Source organism: Embiotoca jacksoni, unplaced genomic scaffold, assembly GCF_022577435.1.
Source record: "Embiotoca jacksoni isolate LCO1_2020_lvr unplaced genomic scaffold, fEmbJac1.0.p SCAF_13, whole genome shotgun sequence".
NCBI classification, from domain to species: Eukaryota; Metazoa; Chordata; class Actinopteri; family Embiotocidae; genus Embiotoca; species Embiotoca jacksoni.
In genome coordinates, this window is record NW_027185263.1 from 4,657,065 (window position 1) to 4,678,013 (window position 20,949).

Here is a 20,949-nt window from a genome sequence, read left to right on the forward strand (position 1 = left end):
CGGTATTCGGGGGGGGTTTCAGGTTGTTTTTTTCAGCATTTCAACGTTGACTTTATTTATTGCTTCGTGCGAAGGAGGCCGAGTGCAGCTCTGGCGTCCCGACACCCGGCAGCGCGTAAGGAATCAAAGGAAATCAACAAAGGAAATCGACTTTGTTTCGTGGGCTTCCTCTTTTCAGCCGCGTTTCGCCTCAAACACTTTCTTCAGGAGCTGCTTCTTGAAGCCCTGAAGCCACTGTTTTTGCTTTCAAAGAGGGATATCGGGACCTTTGCTAAAAGTGGGAAAACGGGTTTAAATGACAAGCACTTTGAACTTGTGACCCCTCCCGGGGGAAGGGGGGGGGGGGGGGGTTTGCAAAAAAGCGACAGGCCCGTGCTTTTCTGTGCTGGTGATGGACCGGGGGGGGGGGGGGGGACACACACTGAGGGGATGGTAGGTGCGCATATCCCTGGATTTACAGCTCTCCCCACGGACGTGCGAGCCGGCAGCTCGGCGACCCCCCCCCCCCCCCCCCCCCCCCCCCCGCTTGATCCCTTTTCCATCTCAAATGTCGCATCTCCGTCGCGACGCCGGAGAAACGAGCTCAGCGCTTAAACTGAGCTGGTCATTTGAAGGGTCAGAGCAAACACACTCACGCCGATCCCTCGGCGTTTTTACCGTTCACGCTTTCATTTCCACGCCCCCCCCCCCCCCCTTCTCCCCCGTCTTCCCTTTGTGTCATTTTGAAGGTCGGCCGTACTTGGTTGATTTTCCCTGCGGGGTTTACATATCTGGGCCATCTGCTTTTTTGCCATGCTGTTCTCTTGACCGACCCCCCCCCCCCTTCCCTCCCCTCCCTCCCGACCCCCCCGCGGGGCAAGCGAGGCCGCGTCGCGAGCCAAGTTTCCCACCCCGCTTGTCGCGTGAGACGTTTGGTCAAAAGTTTTGAAAAGTCACGTAGTATAAAATGAGAATTAGGCGCCGTTCCTTCGCGCCAGCTGAAGTGAATAAGAAAGGCAGTCAAAAATAAAAACAACAAACAAAACAAAAACAACCCACCGCCACCAGACAAAGAAGTGTTTGAAGAACCAATCCGTCACGGCCAAACGGCTGTTGTTGTTCTTTAGTGGAGAACTAATGTCGGCCATATTTCATGCTGTCTGAGTATGAAAACAAGAAATGCCCTTGGCGCTATTCGAACTGCTAACTGCGACGGGCAGAGAGAGAGAGAGAAAGAGCTGGTTTAACGTTTTCAGGGAGAGTTTCGGCGGGCAAATATTTTAAGACGTCTTTGGAAAAGCAGGGAAGAGCATGATCGGGTCAAGCGACCAGTTCAAGTACGCTCCGCTGTGCGCGTTCTTTGAAATGCGTTTGATAAAACGGCTGCCACTTTTAACAAAAGAGGAGCGCAAAGGAGCGTTCATTTGTTCCCGCCGTCGTGTCCCTCGTGTCGTTTTATTAATCGCCGCACGGGCGAATACCGCGGCAGCGATCCCCTCGCGGGAACATCTTTCGAAAACGTGAAATGAATGCAGCTTTAATGGAGGAGAGGAGATTTTAATTAAGAGTAAATACATGTAGAATCACATAACAATGCTCGTTTTAGCAACAAACAAAAAAAATAACATTATGGACACTTTTTTTGTGAAACTAAAATGACGCTGCAGCTACTGTGCAGAAAAGGATAAAACTATCTTTATTTGTGTAGACGTCCGTATTGCATTTCATTGCAATTTTATGAAAGACAAAGTCAGCAAAAAGGCTTCTTGTAATGGCAGGTAAGCTCGTCAACACTGTTGATTAGGTTAGTAAATATAATGCACATTCCCTGGGCAAGGAAATGGAGGCCAAAGTGGAAGCACTTCAAACCGCAATACCACCGAGGACCACTAGAGGTTAATTTAGGGGGTGCTCTAACTACAGAAAAAAACAACAACACATGACCTAATTACAATTTTGAAGTGAGGAAGCCTGTGGTGGGTCAACTTCTGGGTTTCTTACATTTCGATCAGATCTCAGCATTGGCTCACATATTCCCATGTTAACATCCGGGAGAAACGTAACTTTAAAAGAACACGCACCTTTTAAAGGGTTTTTTCCCGCGGGGTACCCGCCTTTCTTGGGCGGGACCAGCCCGTCGCATTGATCTGCCCATCTACAGCAACGGCCTTAGAGAGCGGCGGAGGGCAGATGGATAGAAGATGAAGAGGAGGGAAACATGTGAAAAGCCTCTTTTCCCTCTCTCTCTCAGAAGCTCCCTTCCCCACTCTCAGCCAATTAGCAGTAATTAAAATGGCCTCTTCCAGGAGTCACAGATAATTAATAGCCTGTATGTGCTCCCAATTTTTTCCTCCCTTTGTATTTTTTTTTTTCCATCCAAATGCAAATGTAATTAAACTTCATAAACAGACGACTGATTAAGTGCAAATATTTGCCCTCTTAAAGCGGCCGGAGCATGAAATGATTTTAATTGAATCAAATGTGGTTTTCCTTCTGTTGTGTTTGCAGAGATCGAAGCCAAGGAGGCCTGCGATTGGCTGCGAGCGGCCGGCTTCCCTCAGTACGTGCAATTATTCAAAGGTAAAATATAAGGCTGTTTGAGGTAGTCCACTCCGACACGGTACAGAGTAAATACAAACGATGCGTCAGACGCCGTCTTGTTGTTTCATTCGTCTTGTCCGTGCGTCAGACTGCAGGTTCCCCGTCGACACCGAGTGGGCGAAGCGAGACCACCGCTTCCTGGACAAGGACGCCCTCGATTCGCTCTGCAGGTAACAAACCCGGGGCTTCCGAACGCTGTTTTAGAAGGTGGACACAATAACGTGAACACCTTTTAAGAAATGTAACGCGAGCGCGTTCATTAACTTTTTATGTATTTCTGAGGTATCCTTTTTTATTTTGTTGTCACAAATTACTATCAAATGTTACACTTTTTCTTCTGAATCAAGTCGTATTTACAATTTGGAGGATATATTTGATTACTACAGAGGACTATTTTTTTTTTATTATTATTATTAATTAACACGTTAATGCGCATCAGCCACGCTGTACAAGGCTTAGAGACTTTTTTCTGTTGAGCACAAACAGAGCTCAGCGCAGTGATGCACACGTAGCTGGAGGAAGCAATAACTTTTGTGAATAAGTATTAGAAGTTATGTCGCTTGATCAACATCAGCAGCTGTGTTATAAGCAATTTTGTGGGCACCGGTTTGTTTAGAGTTGGAGGTTTTTTTTCCAAAGCAGCTGCTCTAGCACAGCGAGAGAGCGTTCTTTCTTTTATTCATTTGGATTTTAAAAATTAAGTTTTTTTTCGGATCGCGCTTCAAAGCAACCTGTTTATTTACATGGAAAATTCTCTGAAAAACATACGAGTTGTTTTTTTTTTTTTTTTGAGGATGCATGACGTATAAGATTTACAGTATCTTTGTAAACACTGCCCACAGGTCATCTAACCCCCGCGTCACCCTTCTCTTCTTCCTCCTTCAGGAGATTAATCACTTTAAACAAAAGCGTGGAAATTAGGCTGGAGCCGCGGAGATCAAAGCGCAGGGTGAGTGTCGAGAGCGAACGCCGGGAAACTCGAACCCGGCGGGAGTCCTCGCATCGCAGGCGGCCGGAGGCCGCGGGGGGGTAGGATGGGAGGGAGGGTGGGGGTGGGTGGCGTCACGCCGTGAAATCGGCTCGCTAACAGTCACTCGACATCGACTGATGTCAGCTGATTTCCTCTTCCTCCGTGAACAGTTCCTCTCTTTAAGAGAAAGTGACATCCGGGAGGAGTCCACGGAAGGAAGAAAGAATTGATGCGGTTTTGGGATTTGGGTGCCTTCATCGTCAGTGTTCATTTTTACACCTTTATATTATATTGTGATGTGAAGTGTGTCGCTGGTTCTGCTTTGCAAACCACTTCAGTACTAAAAAAAAAAAATGTTGTAATCAAGTAAAATTTGCTAAAATAATGACAAAATAATGCTTTATTTAAGCGGTTGGCCTTTAGGTGGCTCTCCGGCAGACAGGTAACCGCTAGCGCATTCGATTCCAAAGAAAGAGCAACTTAAGCCGAAAAAAAAAAAGCACTGTTTAAATACATGACATGGTCGAAGCTGCAGAGGCTGAAACGCGTTGACTTTTTGTCCCCGTTTAGGGGTAAGAGCCTAAATCCTACATTTCCCACAATGCAGCTCTCAATTATGCAAACGTTTTCGATACAAGTTCAGATCTTCGAAACTCTCATGTCCTGTTGAAATGGCGCCCAGATTCTGTTTTGAGTTTGCCGTCCATCTTCTTCTTTCAGGGAGACGACGGCGACGAGGAAGACTTCTCTGCCATCAGCCCCAACTGGACCTACGACAGGCGAACGCGACAGTGGCGACGCCTCGACTCCCCGCTGGACATCCTCCGCTTGTCCGACGGCCCAACCGGGCCTCGGGACGTGTCGGTTTGTGACGTCAGCGACCGCCACGATGTCAGCTCCATCCACAGCTCCAGCAGCACGGAGAGCGAAGGCCACGACGGGTACCGCGAGAGTCCCGGAGAAACCGCCGCCAACGTCGCCGCCAGCAACACGGACGACCAGGAGACCAGCAGGAGCTCCTCCCGCTGCTCCTCCCTCAACAAGGCCCCGTCCCTGGATACGTCCTTCAGTGGGCCCCCCTCCCCCGGTGGCAGCGGGGGAGGAGGGTCATCCGTGGTGAGTCTGGAAGCCGAAGGCAGCTTTCCGGACAAACCGCCCAGGAGGAAGTGCACCACCCTGCTGAGGAAGATGGAGAAACTGAGGTTGAGGGGGACGGCTGGCTTCCTCTCACCGGATCACCGCGGCGGACGCAACGATGGAAGTCGAGCCGGGCGTGTTGTAAGCGGTCCAGCCGCGGTCCCGGAGGCGGAGGGGACGGAGAGGCTGCCCTGTCCGTCAAGGTGAGGGTTGCGATCCTTTAAACATCCAACATTTCTTCCAGGAGCCGTTCTCAGAATCTTCCGCTGGACGATTTGAAGCAGAGTGACCCTCCCGCCTCTTTTAACGCTTGACTTCCTCCTTCCTGAACGTCCCCAGCCTGCAGGGTCGACCCAGCAGCCGCGAGTCCTCATCTCCCTCGTCTCCTCACACCATCAGCAGCTGCAGCAGCAGCAACAGCCACTCGGAGAGCAGCAGCGCCGTCAGCACGCCCAGCCCGGTCACCCGGGTCAGGAGTAACTGCAAACGCTCCGGCAGTGGCGTCGGGGTCGGCGGTGGGACGACCCGGAACAAGCAGAACCACTCGGGGACAGAGGTCGGTCCCTGGAAAAGAACCTTTCTTTCACCTGAAACTGTAGCTACTACCTTGGTGGTCTTGGTGTTGCACGCTGTGAAATGTAATGTACATGTCGGGTCAACATCCAAACAGCAAAGAAACAAGAGAAAAGCAGTTACTGCTTTGTGGTAGCAGCATCAATTAGGAGCGTTTACGAACGGCCGGATGTGGCCAACTGAGCGAACAATCATTTCCCACTTTGGTAGAACTTTGGTGTGATTTAAGCACATCTTCATCCAACTTATTCTTCTTAAAAGTAATGTTTGCACAGACCGACTACCCGGTCAAAGAGTAACCGATCACCGACCTTACATTTAGAAACAAACACTCGATCCCACTGCTTCCCGTTTGATCCGCCCTGAGCAAATCTTTTTTGAGTTTTAGACTTCTGTTTTTTTGTACTTTAATCACAGTGAAAACTAAAGCTTGTGAGCAACAGGTGAGTGGAGCCAGGCTAGTTTCCACCACCTGGTCAATTTTAACTTCTTTTTTTTTTTTTTGCTCTGGTTTTGGTCTCAACCAACTTCTGAAGGGAATATCTGTCTCTATAGCTGCTGAGAGCTCCACTTTGTTCACCAACTAACTATTACTGCCTGCTGTTCAGTGCTTTTTCAGCGAAAGTGACACTATGCGAGCGTTGAGAAAGCTTGAGATCGTACGGCTAAACAACAATATCAAACTTTAATATTCGTAGAGCAGGGAGAGACGGACGCAATCATTGTTGGTTGTTGGTGGGAGTAAATATCATCGTGGGAATAAGAAACCCGAGTTGCCGACCTTCTGAAGTCACACATTCAAATGTTAGTCACGTGTCTTGAGGCCTCCTCAACACAACAACCGATCGTTGTTGAGTCTCAGCTGATTTTCTGATTTTCATATGACTGTGTCACAACTTATAGGACAGTTCCAGTTTACGTCAACCCGGTGTAGAATCTGTTGGTATCCCTGGATGGAAATCCTTCACGCAGTTAAAGAAATTAGACCTAGTTTCCCTCGTTGTACTTTTTGTTCGACCTGAAATCAAACGTTTTTCATGATTTCATGGGAAAATCAGCGTGTTTTGGAAACCTGCAGGGAACTCGTGCTTTCGGCCCCGATGTGTGCCGTTATGTGGTTCTCCACGTTTCCCCGAATCTCTACAACAGAGTCAAGAGAGTGTAAGTTAGCATGACCCTCGGAGACACAACAGACACATTAATGGGCGGTTGAAATAATTGAAATGATGATTTTGTTTTCTGGTCTGTCAAACCATTGGTCTTCAACTATTAACTTAATGAGTGCTGCCGTAATGGAGGACGGAGCACCAAAAACAAAACCCAGTTTCCAGTTATTAAAACCTGAATTATCCTTCAACCAGAACGGTCTGGTTATTCCAGACATTTCAGATGTATCCCCAGAAACGGGCATACGTGTAGTTGTGCGTCCTCCTAACACCCACCAAAGGCTTTTACGTCTACCCTTTGGGACTTTGAGAAAGTTTTCCCCTGGGCTGAACCTTCACTGAATACCAAGGTTCATTGAAAGCCCAGGTGTCCCAGAAAAATCAAGTTTAAACCAAAGTTTTTAACAAAGTTTTTACAAAAGCAAAAGGTTTTGAACCCCATTCAGAGTCCGTCTGTTTTACACAGACCGTTTTTTTTATTTTTTTATTTTAAATGTTAGCATTATAGGATAGATAGATGAACATTAAAGTAAACTAATGGTTTTCTTCTCTTCATTCCTTCACTAATTCGTCCAATTAGCTCCTACAGGACTACAGGAACCAGATCAACAACAACAACAACAGCAGCAGCAGTCACGAGAGCCTGGTCTTCCAAATCCCCCACGGACACAAGCCGGGGACCTTCCCCACCTCCCTGGCGCACGAACACACCATCCTGTCGCCCATCGTGGACGGCACCTCCGTCAACTGGAGGACGGGGAGCTTCCACGGTTACCGGGGGCGACACAGCTGCCGCCGCGGCACGCCGTCTCCGGCCAGCGGCGACCGAGGCCCCGCGTCGCCGCCGCCGCCGCCGACCTCCTCGTTGCCGGGCGACGCGGCCGCCCGCGGCCCGCTCGCCGCGCTGGATCACCGTCTGAGCGTCTACGACAATGTGCCCGACGGCCAGCAGCCGTCCGGAAGCGTCAGCGACGCGGAGTCAGAGGTGGGGCGGAGGGCCGCGCTTGTGTTTTATTTATTTTGCGCTTCATACTACGAATAAATAACTTACCGCACGTTGCATTCGCATACATTTCAGGGGATAACGAAGTCATTACAACCTAATCGCACTTTAACAAACAGATATCTGACACGTGCGCCGATTCAAAATGTCAAGGCAGCTCACCTTTGTGGACCGATAATAATTAAAACGGTGGTTTTGGTACTTTCTCCATATTGTATGTCCACATCCTGCATGTATGTAGCTGCTGTAGTTTTGGTCCTGCTAACTTGAATTTCACGACTATATAGGTGGAGAATTTTTTTTTTCTCTCGAAAGGAAACAATCGGCCACAAAGCGATCGACACCACATAATAATAATCATGCCCGTATCAATATATCACGATTATTTTGTGTAACAGGGACGTAAAATCCTTCACCAATTAAATAGAGATCCGTACTGAACACAGATCCCCAATAAAACTAAAACTAAAAACCAGGCGGAGGCTCTCTCTCTCTCTCTTTGGCTCCCTTTGCCGCTCCACTAAACCAAGTGTAAAATGTGAAATGAGAGTCTATAAAAACACAAGTAATTCAATCGAGGATATTGATTCTGCTAAGCAAAGCTCCATGTGGAGTTGGAGGTTCCCCCATAAAACCAGAAATCATTTTGTGAGTGCTCGTATCAAATTCCATTTTAAATCCAAAGTGTACAGTCATCTCTGACGACTTGCATTAATCACTCTGCTTCGGACAGGATCCTGTCTTAAAATACATCGAAGAGGAGCCGGTCGGAATGACGTCGGATCCCTCTTTGATCAAAATTTGTCAGCCGCGGAAGTAAAAGCAGATATAAAATATGACTGAAGTCATTAGGAAATAGCTTTTAATTCAATCTGGAGATGTTGAGTGATGCCTTTTTTTTTTTTTTCCCCCCTCTCTCCAAAACTGACAATACAGCAGTGAAATCCGTCATTTGCGAAATCTGCTGAATCAGTCGAAGACAAAGAGAGCTCGTCGAGTTCTGGAAAAGAAACTTTTTTTTTTTTCTTTGGCATTGTACGAAGGAAAATCAAAAGTCTCCCAACTTTTTTTAATCGCCCCTCGTATTTCAATTCTTAATTTAAACAAAAAGCCTGTCACTGAGAAATGATATCGACCGGAAGGACGGATGTCCACAGGTCTCGATGTAAACAGTTGAGCTGCAACAATCAGGCACAAATATTTACATGTAAAAAATGTCAAATGTTTTGCCGCTCATATATGATAAGGAAATGAACTATATTTGTTCCTTATTTAAAGGATAATTCCAGGTTTATTTCAGCCCCGGGGGGTATACGACTAATCACCTGACTGTCCTTTCTCATCAACCTTTCTCAGGCGAGTCGACTGCTGGCAGGCGAGGACGTCTTCTCGGCTCTGGACAGCGTCCTGGACAGAATCAACGACCTCCAGCAGCTCGTCACCTCCTGGTCTGAAAATCTATCTGAAGACGACTGTCAGAGAGGTTCCTCCTCCTCTTCTTCTTCTTCTTCTTCCTCCTCCTCCTCCTCCTCCTCCTCCTCTTCCTCGTCCACCTCTTCTTCCTCCCAGGACTCGCCCGGGAGGAAGGTAGAGGGCTGCTGCGGGACGGCGCCGGTGAACGGAGAGGAGCCGAAGACCGGCTCGCCTCCACCCAGGAGCAGGTGAGCGTCTCCGTCCAGCTGCATTTACGCAGAATATCACATTTTACAAGCAACAAAAGTCCCCGAGTGCTTTTTAAGATCATTTAAAAAAAAAAAAAAAAAAGAGGAAATATAAACAAATTACTGGACGCGTAACGTGGCCCCGGACATTTTGCGAGCGTAGTAATGACCTTCGTGGGGATTTATTCGAAAGTGAAGTTAATGTCAGGCATTAAAGGTAAAAGCAGGAACCTCATCCTTTCGGATATGGAGCAATAAAAAAAAATAAAAAAGTTATGAAGCCTCTCCTGTAACACCAACGGCGTATCGATGACGGACTCTTTCATTTTCCGATTTGTGTTTGTTGAGCCGGTTTAGTTTTAATATTCGTGCACAGTTATGTGTCTGTGAACTGACATAAATAAAATATGATAATAATAATAAAATAATATAATATAAATAATACAAAATACTGACAGATAAATCAAATCTAAATCATTCTCGATGTGCTAAATTGAACCATGTTTGGAAATGTATAAAAAAAACAAAAAACATTTTCAGGCCAGTTTGTTAATGTTATTTTTTTTTTTTTTTAATGGTTTTGTATTCTGGTGTGTAAACCATGCCGACATGGCGGCCTGCAGTCGGCTTCCTTAATCTCTCGCGAGATGAATCTTGTTTTATTGTGGAATCAAACCACATCACATATTTTGTAAACTGTTACCCAAAGAGTTTTTATTTTTTTTATTTTTAGAGGCAGTAAATGAAAAACCAACCACCTCCACAAACAAACAAAAAAACCATTTGCATATTTATTTGATGACTTGCTATTTTCTGTAATGAGATCGCATCCCATACGTCGACGTGTCCGCCGACACTCTGGGACGAGATTGGGTGCGGTGCGCTCCTCGTCTGAAACCGTTACCGTGTGTCCAAGCAGGGCGAGCCGGCAGCTGCACTGGTCCAGCGAGCGGAGCCCGCCCTCCCCGGCCCCCCCGGCGCCCCCGGCGCCCCCGCCCTGCGGCCCGGGAGTGGAGAACCAGTCGGCCCCCCAGTTCCACCTGCTGCAAAAGCTCTCGCTGCTCAAACTCACCGCCCTGATGGACAAATACTCACCGTCCAGCAAGCAGGGCTGGAACTGGTAAGGAGCGTGAAGAGGGGATGGAAGTCGGGGGGGGGGGGTCTCGTGTGTGTGTGTGTGTGTGTGTGTGTGTGTGTGTGTGTGTTTGTTTGTTTGTGGTGTATTCTCAGACTCCTGCAGCTGCGTTGGGAAAACATTTTCAAGCAAACAACTTGGGGGGGGGAGGAGGAGGAGGAGGAGGAGGAGGAGGGCAGGTGGGCGGGCGGGCGCGGGGTAAATATTTCAGGCAGCCTATTTAGAAAAGATATTTATTATTCATGTCTCAGGTGCAACCTTGTCTCGGCTTAAAAAACAACAACAACAACAACAAAAACAGCAGCAGCAGCAGCAGCAACACGCTTCAAGAGGAATAAACTCCCTTCTCAAACGCTGCGGGGACGGCGGGGACGGGGACGGGGACGGCGGCGGCCAGCGCTCCACAGAGCGTCCACATCCCTGAGAAATCGGAAGGGGAGGTTCGCTCTCAGCTCACCGCCGAGGAATATCGTGGCCGATTTCAGGCTTTCCTCGGAGGGTCAAAGCGTGTCGCCCGTTTACGTCATTCTCGCTCAATCGGCAAAAAAAAAAAAAAGAATTGCGGATGTCCCTGAACTGAACTGAATTGATTTAAATCGGGGTCCCGCCCAAGAAAACGTACATATCCCATTTTAATCAAACTGTCCCTCTAACTTTCGGAACCGCATCCGGTTCGAGCTGAAACCGCAGTTTGTTCCCGTTTGAAACGTCGGGGGGGGGGGGGCGCCCCGCCGATTGACATACGCGGGTTTAATAAGATCAGCGTTTTGCCTCCCACGCCGTGTTTTTTTTGGGGGAAAATCAGCCGTCGTGCAAAATCGAGACTTAATTCATTATGTAGAAAATGAAAACATTCAGATATTCCGCTCGGTTTTACTTTGCTGAATGTTTGTGTTTTATAATGTGTAAACACACGACCTGCTTGTTTTATGCTTTGGTAGAAACCCAATTAGATTTTTTTGTTGGTTTTTTTTTTGCCGAGGGTGTTATGCTCAGTGAGATAAGGCTGAACGTGGGAATTGAACATTGAACAGAAAACCCTTCTGAAATTACTCCTCGTAGATATTCGTCTTTCATTTTCAGGATCAGACGTGTGTTTGAAGGGAGATGTAGAAAAAAAAAGAAAAGAAAGAAAACGCTCTGTGGCGAGGAGGTTAAAAAAAAAAAAAGCTTCAGCGAGGCTTCCTGTAGCTCAGGCGCGCTGCGTTTATTTATTTTTTTAGCATTTCAAACCGCTGCATTTAATAAGAGTTTGAACTTTAACGAATCACACGGAAGAAAAGGAAATCGTGTCAGAAATGACCTCCGAGGCAGAAAAGAAGAAAAACATCCATTTAAATGTTGTTGAGCAAAGTAGGACTTTTCAATGAGCAACAAAAATTCTTCAAATTAGTTTGGTTTTGCAGAAATGAGTCCGTTGACGATATCAAATCCAGGAAAGTCGTATAACTTTGTTTAAGCTTCTGGTCGTTTTTATATTTTAATGTTAAAAAAACAACAACACATGAACAACTTCGGCCGCATTAAAAGATCGCCGACAAACAACGTCAGAGCCGGAAATGATGTCTCGTCATCAGAGAGCCGCGTAGGTGAATGCAAATGTCAGATATTTGCATTCGCTAAAAAAAAAAAAAAAAAAGGGGCTGCAGAGCAAAGAGACTGGAAACGTGGAAAGAAACTCGCTTTCTGTAAACCGTGTCGCCGTTTGGCCAAATGCTCCAGCAGAAGAAGCAAACCCCCCCCCCCCCACCCCCCCTCCGGCCTCCGACAATTTGTTCTAATTTCGATGATTTAATCACCGACGCCAAAGTGCCAAAGCGAGTACTTTGAGGATTAATAACCGCTGATTGGAACGGTTTGTACTCGAAGGCACTTTTCTCAGAATAGCCGGTTTGTTTCCCCGAGACGTCGGGGGAGAAAACAGGAAAGCATTCGGGGGCGAGTGACAAACATTTATTACGCTTTCTGTGCTTCAGAGAAAGCCGCCGCCGAGCTGACAAGTCGCTTTTTAAAAACCTCCGGCGATAATGAAAAGCGTGCAGAGCTTCGGACCTCTCTTTTCTTTTCTTTGAAACGTAGCGTTTTCAACGCTCGGCTCTTCCAAATTGCCGAGAAGCATCGCAGCTTCTCTCGTTTAGTTGATCCGCTGTGTGTTTGAGTTTGAACCCGTCGGTTCAGAGACGCGAAGAAAACTTCGGCGGCCTTTCCAAAAAAAAAGTCGAATCTCTTTGATCGACGTCCGCGGCGGCTCCGCGGCGTTTTCTTCCGCAGCGCCGATTTTAACGGCGCACACGTTTCCGTGATCGCCGGGGGACTTGTGCAATCAGAACATGTTTATTTGGCCGTTCTCTTCAAAAGGAAAAAAAAACGTGTCCGACGGCAGCCGAGTCGAGATTTAATTTAGTTTTAAACAGTTGACTGGGTGAGATTACAAATTCCCAGAACGTCTGCAGAACAATTTTTTTTTTTTTGATTTTTTTTTTTGTGTGTGTATACTTTCATTTCCATAAGTTTTCCCTTGAAACCAGTGAATGCCGTTTGATTGCTTCCTTAAAAAAAAATACAAAATAAAAACAACTTAAATCTGTCGCCTGCAGGACTGTTCCCAAACCCCCGAGGAAGACTAAAGCCGTCGAGGCGAAAGGCCGGCGGGTGTTCGGGGTTCCTCTGCTCCTCAGCGTCCGGCGGACGGGAGAGCCGCTTCCCCCCAGCATCCTCCGAGCGCTGGTCTACCTGAGGACCGAGTGTTTGGACCAGGTGAACGGACCGCGTCCCGCAAGAGGCCCGAGGCGGTTTTAGAAAAGCCGGCGCGATGCACCGAGTTAAAGCTTCAGAGGTCTCCGTCGCGGGCCAATTTAGAGAATATGTACATTTTGCAAAAAAGTAAACGTCTCGTTCGCGCCGCTTCCTCCCTCAGGTGGGTCTTTTCCGTAAGTCGGGGGTGAAGTCTCGTATCCAGTACCTCCGCGAGCTGGTGGAGTCGGACCCGGACGGAGTTTCGTACGACACTCAGTCCGCCTTCGATGTGGCCGACATGGTGAAGCAGTACTTCAGAGACCTGCCCGAACCCGTCTTCACCAGCACACTCTGCGAGTCCTTCCTCCACATCTACCAATGTGAGCGCCGCATTTTCATTCCCTTCCTTCTCCCGTCAAATACGCGGTTCGGTTAAAAATGACCCGGCCGGCTGCGGTGGTTTTTCCTCGGCTTCGTCTCGCTCGCTTGTCTCAACCTTGAACTGAGTTTTTTAATTTTTTTTTATTTAAAAGTGACACCCGTTATGTGGATTTTGTGAAGTTTGCGTAAACTTTACGCCGCACGTAAAGGAAATCACTTTCCGCTCCTCTGCCTCCAGATTTCCCGAAGGACCAACAGCTGGTGGCGGCTCAGGCGGCCATCTTGCTCCTCCCCGACGAGAACAGGGAGGCGCTGCGGACGCTGCTCCTCTTCCTGCGCGACGTCGTGGCCTGCGTGGACGAGAACCAGATGACTCCCACCAACCTCGCCGTCTGCCTGGCGCCGTCCCTTTTCCACCTCAACGCGCTGAAGAAGGACGCCAACGCGGCCAGGTGAGCCCGAGGCCGCGGACGCCGTGCGGGACGGCGTCTTCGGACGTCCTCGGTCGTCCGGCCAGGCTGATCTTCGTTTTCCTTTCTGGAGTTCACGCCACCTTAATAGCACATTGAAGCAGGTGCCGGGTGTGGAGCGTCGCTGTCGCGGTTAGGCCATCTTAAACAGCTCGCGAGTCCACTCCATAGTCCACTCCACAGTCCACTCCATAGTCCACTCCATGGTCCACTCCATGGTCCACTCCACAGTCCACTCTATAGTCCACTCCATAGTCCACTCCATAGTCCACTCCACAGTCCACTCCATAGTCCACTCCATAGTCCACTCCATAGTCCACTCCACAGTCCACTCCATAGTCCACTCCATATTTGTGTGGGAGGTTGTTTTTTTTTGTTTCAATTTTGGCCTAAAATGAAAAGAAGATAGAAATCTGAAGATTTCAGCAAACAGAGTTTTTTTTGTTTTGTTTTGTTGTTGTTTTTTTTGCATAAACTCCAGATTGTTTGTGATATTTCATCTGGAGTTGATTTTCTGACATTGTGACATCTTGTTTTGTTGTGTTTTGTTTTTTTGGACGAGTGTCCCTTGGAGAACGAAGGGCGGTTTCACCCGCCGACTATCCGCGATGTCTCACGATGTTTGACAGCAACGTGTTCACTATTTCAGATCAAAATCTAATCCTATTTTTTTTTTCTTCATTCTTGATCTCATTTTCTTAGTTTTGTAGCTTCTAACACTTTTTACCAAATCAATTGCTGAAAAAAACGTCCACCAATAACCTCCGCCGATTTCTGTCTGCCCCCCCCCCCCCCCCCCCCCCCCGATGGGGAAGATATTTTCTCCCGCTCGTCTGCTTCCAGCTGAGGATTCGGTTTTTAGAAAGATAAAACGAGGTTATGAAATAAAACTGGACGGATTATTAGGATATTAAATTCATCCCGGGACTCTGTCCTGTCACTGTTTGTTTGGCGGTACGTAAGGTTTGTGGTTTGGTACGTACCTTTTATTTTGGTTTTTTTTTTTTAGCAAACATCCCTCAAACAGGACGCGACGGTGAATTTGTTCGGGACTATTTTCTGTGGCGGATGAATCTACTTTTGTAAATAAAAGCGCATACGTCGGGATTTAATGCCGACTACTGCTCCGTCGTTAACCGCCCGGACCTCTCAGATGGTCTGGGACCGGCCCGTTCAGGTTGTTGTTGTTTTTTTTCAGATCAGGAAACATTTTTATATTCCTTTATAATCTTTTCATTTTCAAGTTAGTATTTATCTTCTATTTTATTTGACCCTTTTTGAGTTCACGTTTCAAACACCTTTTCTGCTTCTTTTCTTTCTGTTTTTTTTTTAATGATTTATGTAAAACACTTTGGAGCGAAATACCCCCCCCCCCCGTTGTTTTATTAGTTTGTTTTTGGCCGTCAACCTTCTCGTCTGCATCCAGCCTCACTCTCGCTCATCCTTTCCTCACATCTCCGCCTCCCGCTTTGTAATCTCCCTTCCTTCAGCCGTCCTCCCGTACATCCCTCCCTTCCTTTCATCTCCACCTCTTCCTCCCTCGTCCTCTGTTCAATCCCCTCGGGCTGACGGGACGGGCGATGTAAATGACACAATCAAGCACTTTGTACCTCCCGTTCTCCTGGAAGCTGAAGTCCCGGCCCGTCAGAGCTCGTGCGCTGGGAACAATATTTTCCCACAAATTAATAAAAATCTCATCTTGTATTTTTTTTTTTTTGCTTTGACAGAAGTCGGCGCTGCCTCTGAGGTGTCGACTTTTTTTTTTAATGGTTTAACTCCCCGTCCGCCCAGCTGGGGTTTGTTTTTAACTCTCGACGCATCTGTAATTTCTCAGTTTCTCTAAAACGCTCGCCTCACTAACTTTTTTTTTTTTTTTTGTGTCTGATCCTTCACAAACTAAAACGACATTAAAGATAAAATATTTCCTGTGATCTGCCCGTCGACATCAGTGGATGCAACGCGAAAGCTTTCCAGAATAACCCGAATTTTGTCAGTTGCGGTAATTGTGACGCGGCGCTGCTGAGAACCTGTCACACGTTTCATGGCGTCATCCTGCTTCCTGTCAGTGTTCCTACAACAGTTTAAACAAAACAACAACAAAAAAGTACAGACCTGCCAGGTGCTGTTCTATGAAACAAAACACTCAACAAATAGATTGAAGAATAATGCTGAATTTGTCTTAAAGTATTGTGAATGACACTTAAACCCTGTGAGGTCTTCAAACTGATTTCACTTCTCTTACTATATTTAAAAAAAGCTGTATAACTGTTGTTAAAAGCAGGGTTGCTATTAATTACAGATAATTTGTTTTTTACTTTTTCACACAGTATTTACATACTGTGTGACAGCATCCTGTTAAGAATCTTTAAACTCAATCAACGGCCAAAACCCAAGTGTGCGATGAACCATTAGATCTTATTGACGGAGCAGTAATATCCAAAATAACCAACAGCATTTTTTTTTAGAGGATCTAAATTTAGCGATCGAGACCTGAAAACAAAATCTGACACTTATCAAACGGTGTTCGGGTTTCTTTGGAACCAGCACCTAGTGGCCGTCGGGGGTCATTGCATTTCATGTCAGTTTTGCGCCGGCTCCAACCTCGAGCCAACGAGGGGAGGCGTGCTTTCCAAACGATAAAATAAAAGTATCGCTTTCAAGGACGTCGTGTCGAACGAAAATTGACGGCAATACGAGTACGGTCTAAATTTAGAAAATGAGAGGCTTCGGCAGCAGGCGTTAGCAGAAATTATGGAAGGTGTAAATTTATAAGCTAGGATGAGAGCAGGAGGAGAATCAATAGAGGAGGCGCGGTGGAAGGATTATTACAAGTTGGAAATAAACACCGTCCTCTCGGTGCACGTCAGTTTTCCCTCCGTGGTTCCAGGATGTTCGCCGCCTTTAATCGAGAGGATTTTTTTTTTTTTTTTTTACCTCGACTCTTACCGGACGGAGATGATGAGAGTGACTCTGACCTCCGTCTCCTGTGTTGTCGCCGTAGGTCCAGTCACAGGAAGTACAGTCTGGGCCGCCCAGACCAGCGGGACCTGAGTGAGAACCTGGCTGCCGCCCAGGGCCTGGCGGACATGATCTCCGAGGCCCAGAGACTTTTCCAGGTAACACCAAATCTGCTCCGGCAGATTGTAGGTTTCTTTTTTTAGATGCATTTTTAAAGGCACGCGATGAAGAAACTCCTCTCCGTAGCTTCCAGAGTTTTGGCCCAACCAGAGTTCGAGTGCTCCGGCCCCGACCGCGGCGGACCCCGTCCCGGAGGAGGGGTCCGGAGGAGGCCCGGGTGACCCCCGCCAGAGCGGAGGCGAGGAGGAGCTGGAGGGGAGGAGGAACGAACTGCGGCTGAGCACCCAACAGCTGCTGAAGGAGGCCAGGGAGAAGAGTCGAGGCTGGGAGAGCCACCCGGCTCCGGAGCACGTGGAGATGTCCTTCAGGAAGGTGAATGAAGCGGGGGGGGGGGTTTCCGTTTCGGACCACGCTAACTCGATGCACCGTGCACACTGACACGCATGCTGTAATGCTGCAGACGCTGCATGATTGGTGCGTTTGCAATTTCAGCGTCAACCTGAAACTTAAAGTGGAGAAATGTCAAATTTTGTGAGCAGGAAAAAAGGGCGCCGGGAAGCCGAATTCGTGTCGAACAACTCCAACGAATGTCAAAGAAAACCCGGCCGTTTCCGGCAGCACGGTTCAGAAACGGGGCAGCCGGGTTCAGGTTATGGACGTGACCCCGGCGACCCTTTCCGGCTCTAATTGGCGTTCCGCGTCGGTCCTCAGATGGACGACGGCTGCCCGCTCTGGATGTGGCGCGGCTCCGTGGACGTGGACGCCCCGCAGAAGGAGCTGCTCCACCGGCTGCTGAGGGAGCAGCAGCTTTGGGACGGGAATCTGCGTCGGGCCGCCGTCATCCGGACCCTGTCGAAGGACGCCGAGGTCTACCGCTACCTCCTGCGGGACCAGAGCCGCGGCCTGGGCTCGCAGCACCCCCGGGAACACCTGCTGCTCAGGTAATGAGGCAAGGCAACTCCCTCCCCCTCCCCCCCGAACCCGCTGAGCTCCGGGGGGGGGGGGGGGGGGGGGGTGTTGATGAATTTTTAATCCGACCCCGAAGTCAGAAGAGACGTGGCGGGTATCCGTGTTCGCAGTCGGACCACATCACTGAGCCCTTTTCTTTTCTTTTCGTATTTCCTCTCTTTGCGCCGGCGTACATGAACTTCGAGTTACCCCCCCCCCCCCCCCCCCCCCCCGAGTAAGAAGAATCAGCTCCTCTGCATAATGCATTCGGCCGAGGCCCCTGTTCTTTTGTTTTTTGTTGTTTAGTTTAGTTTAGTTTTTTTTTTTTCCAACAAAATCTCGTGAAAAGAGGTTTGAACGGCTCTCCGGGCCCGCTGGTCCCTTCTGGAGATGTGAATCTTTAAAACACGCTATAAATACACAGCTCAATTAAAAAATAAAAAAAAAAGGTTTTAACTCCTTTCTGCAGCAGCTGTTTGTACAAAGTTATTTTTTTATGTCTTTTTAATGGAACCATAAAAGACCTTTTTTTTTTTTGAGAACACGATTCTCACAGTGAGAGAAATGTGCGCGCAGCGACGCTTCGGATCGAACTCCGACCCGCCGGGAGGAACTCTTTGTCTCCTCAATCCGTGTAAATCTCTTTACGCTCATTACGTACAACTCGACGCAAAGTTTGTTGCCGATCGTTACAAGAATATAGTTTTAAGTTCAAGCTATCTGTAACCTCATGAGTTGCTGTTCACTTTGAGACCTTCCTTCGTGTCCTTTGTTTTAAAAGGTTTCTTTCTTCAACAAATAGTCGACGCCGGCGTCCACACAACGGAGGGTCTTTATTGATATTGTGCAGAGAAGTGAAAATCAGTCTAGCGGCTCTACGGCGTAAAAACAAAAAATGAAAACGATGCAAAAAAAAAAAAAAAAAAAAAAAAGCTGAGAATTTGGGACACTTCGGGCTAAATTAATAAACGTTTCGCAAACGAGAGAGAATTAGTGAATTTCTTTGGGACTATTTTCAGCGGCGGATTAATCCACGTCGGTCTTTTCACGGGAAAATATCGAAACATACCACCAGATTTTATTCTTTCATCTGAATCCTCTTCTCCACCTTCCTCCTCCTCCTCCTCAGGACCTGGCAGGCGGACCCGTCCCTCGGCCCCGTGTACCTGTCGTCCGTGTCCACGGAGCACCCCGAGGTGCCGGTGGAGGGCACCAGGGCCCACGTCCACTCCTGCCTCTACCTGCTGGAGCCCACGGCGGCCGGGAAGACCCGCCTGACGCACCTGTGTCGAACAGACACGAGGTGAGGCCGGCGTTCACACGGTCCTTTTGAGCCGGTGAAGGATAAAGGGGAAGTCCCTTTAAAAAAGGAAAAAAAGGATGCGGGAGGGAGGGGGGGGGGGGTTAATCAGCTTTCAATCCTGTTTTGATAAAAAAAATTGTATTTAATTCGTTCATGAAAATGGCAGAATGGTCCTTTAGCCCGAGACGGCCATAAAACCAAGGGCGAGTTGAGCCGCGCGGAGGATTTAAGGCCGTGGGAAAGCCCATTAAAAGGAGTAAGTGGAAGGAGTCCATCTTCCTCGGCCTTAATTGAGCCCGTTCTGTGTCTTTGACCTCTGCCGGCATCTAACTGCAGCACGATCGCGACCTCCCTCGTAGGTGAGCGGAGGAGGAGGAGGAGGAGGAGGAGGAGGAAGAGGAGGAGGAGCAGCTCTCCCCTCTCGTGATTCATTCCCCTTCGAAACTAAGCGACTGCAGATTTTCTGCTGCTTTACGTGATCAATTTGACTCTCTGCGGAGCCGCCGCAGCTTCGTTTGTCTCAACCGATTAAACCAAAGCGAACCTCCGCGCGACAGAAAGCAGGCGGCGGTGGCTTTTTATTTTTTAATTAATTTTTTTAATTTTATTTACTGCCCAAACTCAGGAACGACCGCGGGGCCGACAACCGATGGCTTTTATTCGGTGTAGAGCGACGAGAGTCGCTTTTAGGTGCATTACCGCCACCTTCTGACGGGAGTAAAGCATCACGACCAGGCGCCGGTAAAATCCGGGGAAATAAAGGAAGCACAATCCATATGCTAATAGTTTTTTGTTTTTTTTCTTTTCTATTTTAACAACTGTTAGGATATTGAAAAGCCGTGTCCCATCCCTTTTAATAACCCCCCCCCCCCTCCCCCCCGCCGTTTTTATCTTCCAGAGGTCGGTCGCTGGAGTGGCACAGCAGGGTGAGCGGACATCTCCTGGCCTCCGGTCTCTTGGCGATCAGAGACTCCTTCAGAGCCGACTGCAAAGAAACCAAGATATGATCCGGGTTCGGAGGAAGCAGCAGCCGAGCAATAATCTGGAGAATTCCTCCTCTTCTTCTTGCACAGGTGTGGTTAAACCGCATATATATATATATATCGCCCCCTGGAGGAGAACGCAGGAAATAGAAAAATGAAAAAAGAAAAGAAAAAAGGATGCAGCGTCGTTTTCCTGCGTCTTTGTCAAAGTTTTAAAACTCTTCTGGTGGACTTGCTGTCTGTGTTCACTTCATTATCGTCAGTGACCTTGCGGATTGCCAGCAGCGCCCCTGGTTCCCCTGCTGTTACACTTCACACTCAAATTCACTCATACAAAAAAAAAAAAAAAAAAAAAAAAAAAAAAAAAAACGAATGCAAATCATGGCGAGCTTTGGCGAAGGACGTTACGGTGGGAGGGTGAAGAGTTGAGGCCTGATTTGACTTCTAACTGTCCAGAAAGTACGAGATTTTGTTTTATCCCCAAATATGCTTTCATCATCGAACTCTTTCCTGTGGGAGACGGGGGGGTGGAGGGGACGGGGAGGAGGGGTGGGGGACCGGTGGAAGCTGCCCGGACAAACGCAGGAAACGCGGACAGAAAACATCAGGAAACAGACCCTTTTTTTCGCCACCAGACATTCGGCTGCATCGGGGTGGGGGGGAGGGGGGGGGGAGAGAGAGCCGCCGCATCCAACCCGCGGCAAAGAGACGTCCCGGAAGGAAGTGAGAAAGACGGCCGCCCCGAACACCTCGGAGAGACGTCGGGAGCCGGGAGGTCCCACGCGAGTTCCGTTGCTCGTTCGCGAACGGAGCTGGACCTCCTCG

At 48.2% G+C, this 20,949-nt stretch overlaps 1 protein-coding gene across 2 annotated transcripts in view; it reads left to right on the top strand.

Moving 5' to 3' along the window:
• LOC138196170 (rho GTPase-activating protein 7) overlaps positions 1–20,654 on the top strand; it is a 69,068-nt gene extending 48,414 nt beyond the window's left edge. For both annotated transcript variants that reach the window (XM_069145966.1, XM_069145965.1), the window contains exons 2-17: positions 2,488–2,559; positions 2,669–2,750; positions 3,466–3,529; positions 4,271–4,890; positions 5,027–5,243; positions 7,007–7,411; positions 8,786–9,090; positions 10,010–10,210; positions 12,823–12,982; positions 13,143–13,341; positions 13,581–13,794; positions 16,814–16,928; positions 17,017–17,262; positions 17,602–17,831; positions 18,968–19,141; positions 20,040–20,654. In XM_069145966.1, the coding sequence (XP_069002067.1) occupies positions 2,488–2,559; positions 2,669–2,750; positions 3,466–3,529; positions 4,271–4,890; positions 5,027–5,243; positions 7,007–7,411; positions 8,786–9,090; positions 10,010–10,210; positions 12,823–12,982; positions 13,143–13,341; positions 13,581–13,794; positions 16,814–16,928; positions 17,017–17,262; positions 17,602–17,831; positions 18,968–19,141; positions 20,040–20,148 (3,413 nt within the window). In that variant the 3' untranslated portion in view covers positions 20,149–20,654. The remainder of the gene's footprint in view (positions 1–2,487; positions 2,560–2,668; positions 2,751–3,465; positions 3,530–4,270; positions 4,891–5,026; positions 5,244–7,006; positions 7,412–8,785; positions 9,091–10,009; positions 10,211–12,822; positions 12,983–13,142; positions 13,342–13,580; positions 13,795–16,813; positions 16,929–17,016; positions 17,263–17,601; positions 17,832–18,967; positions 19,142–20,039) is intronic.
• The last annotated feature ends 295 nt before the right edge of the window (positions 20,655–20,949 follow it).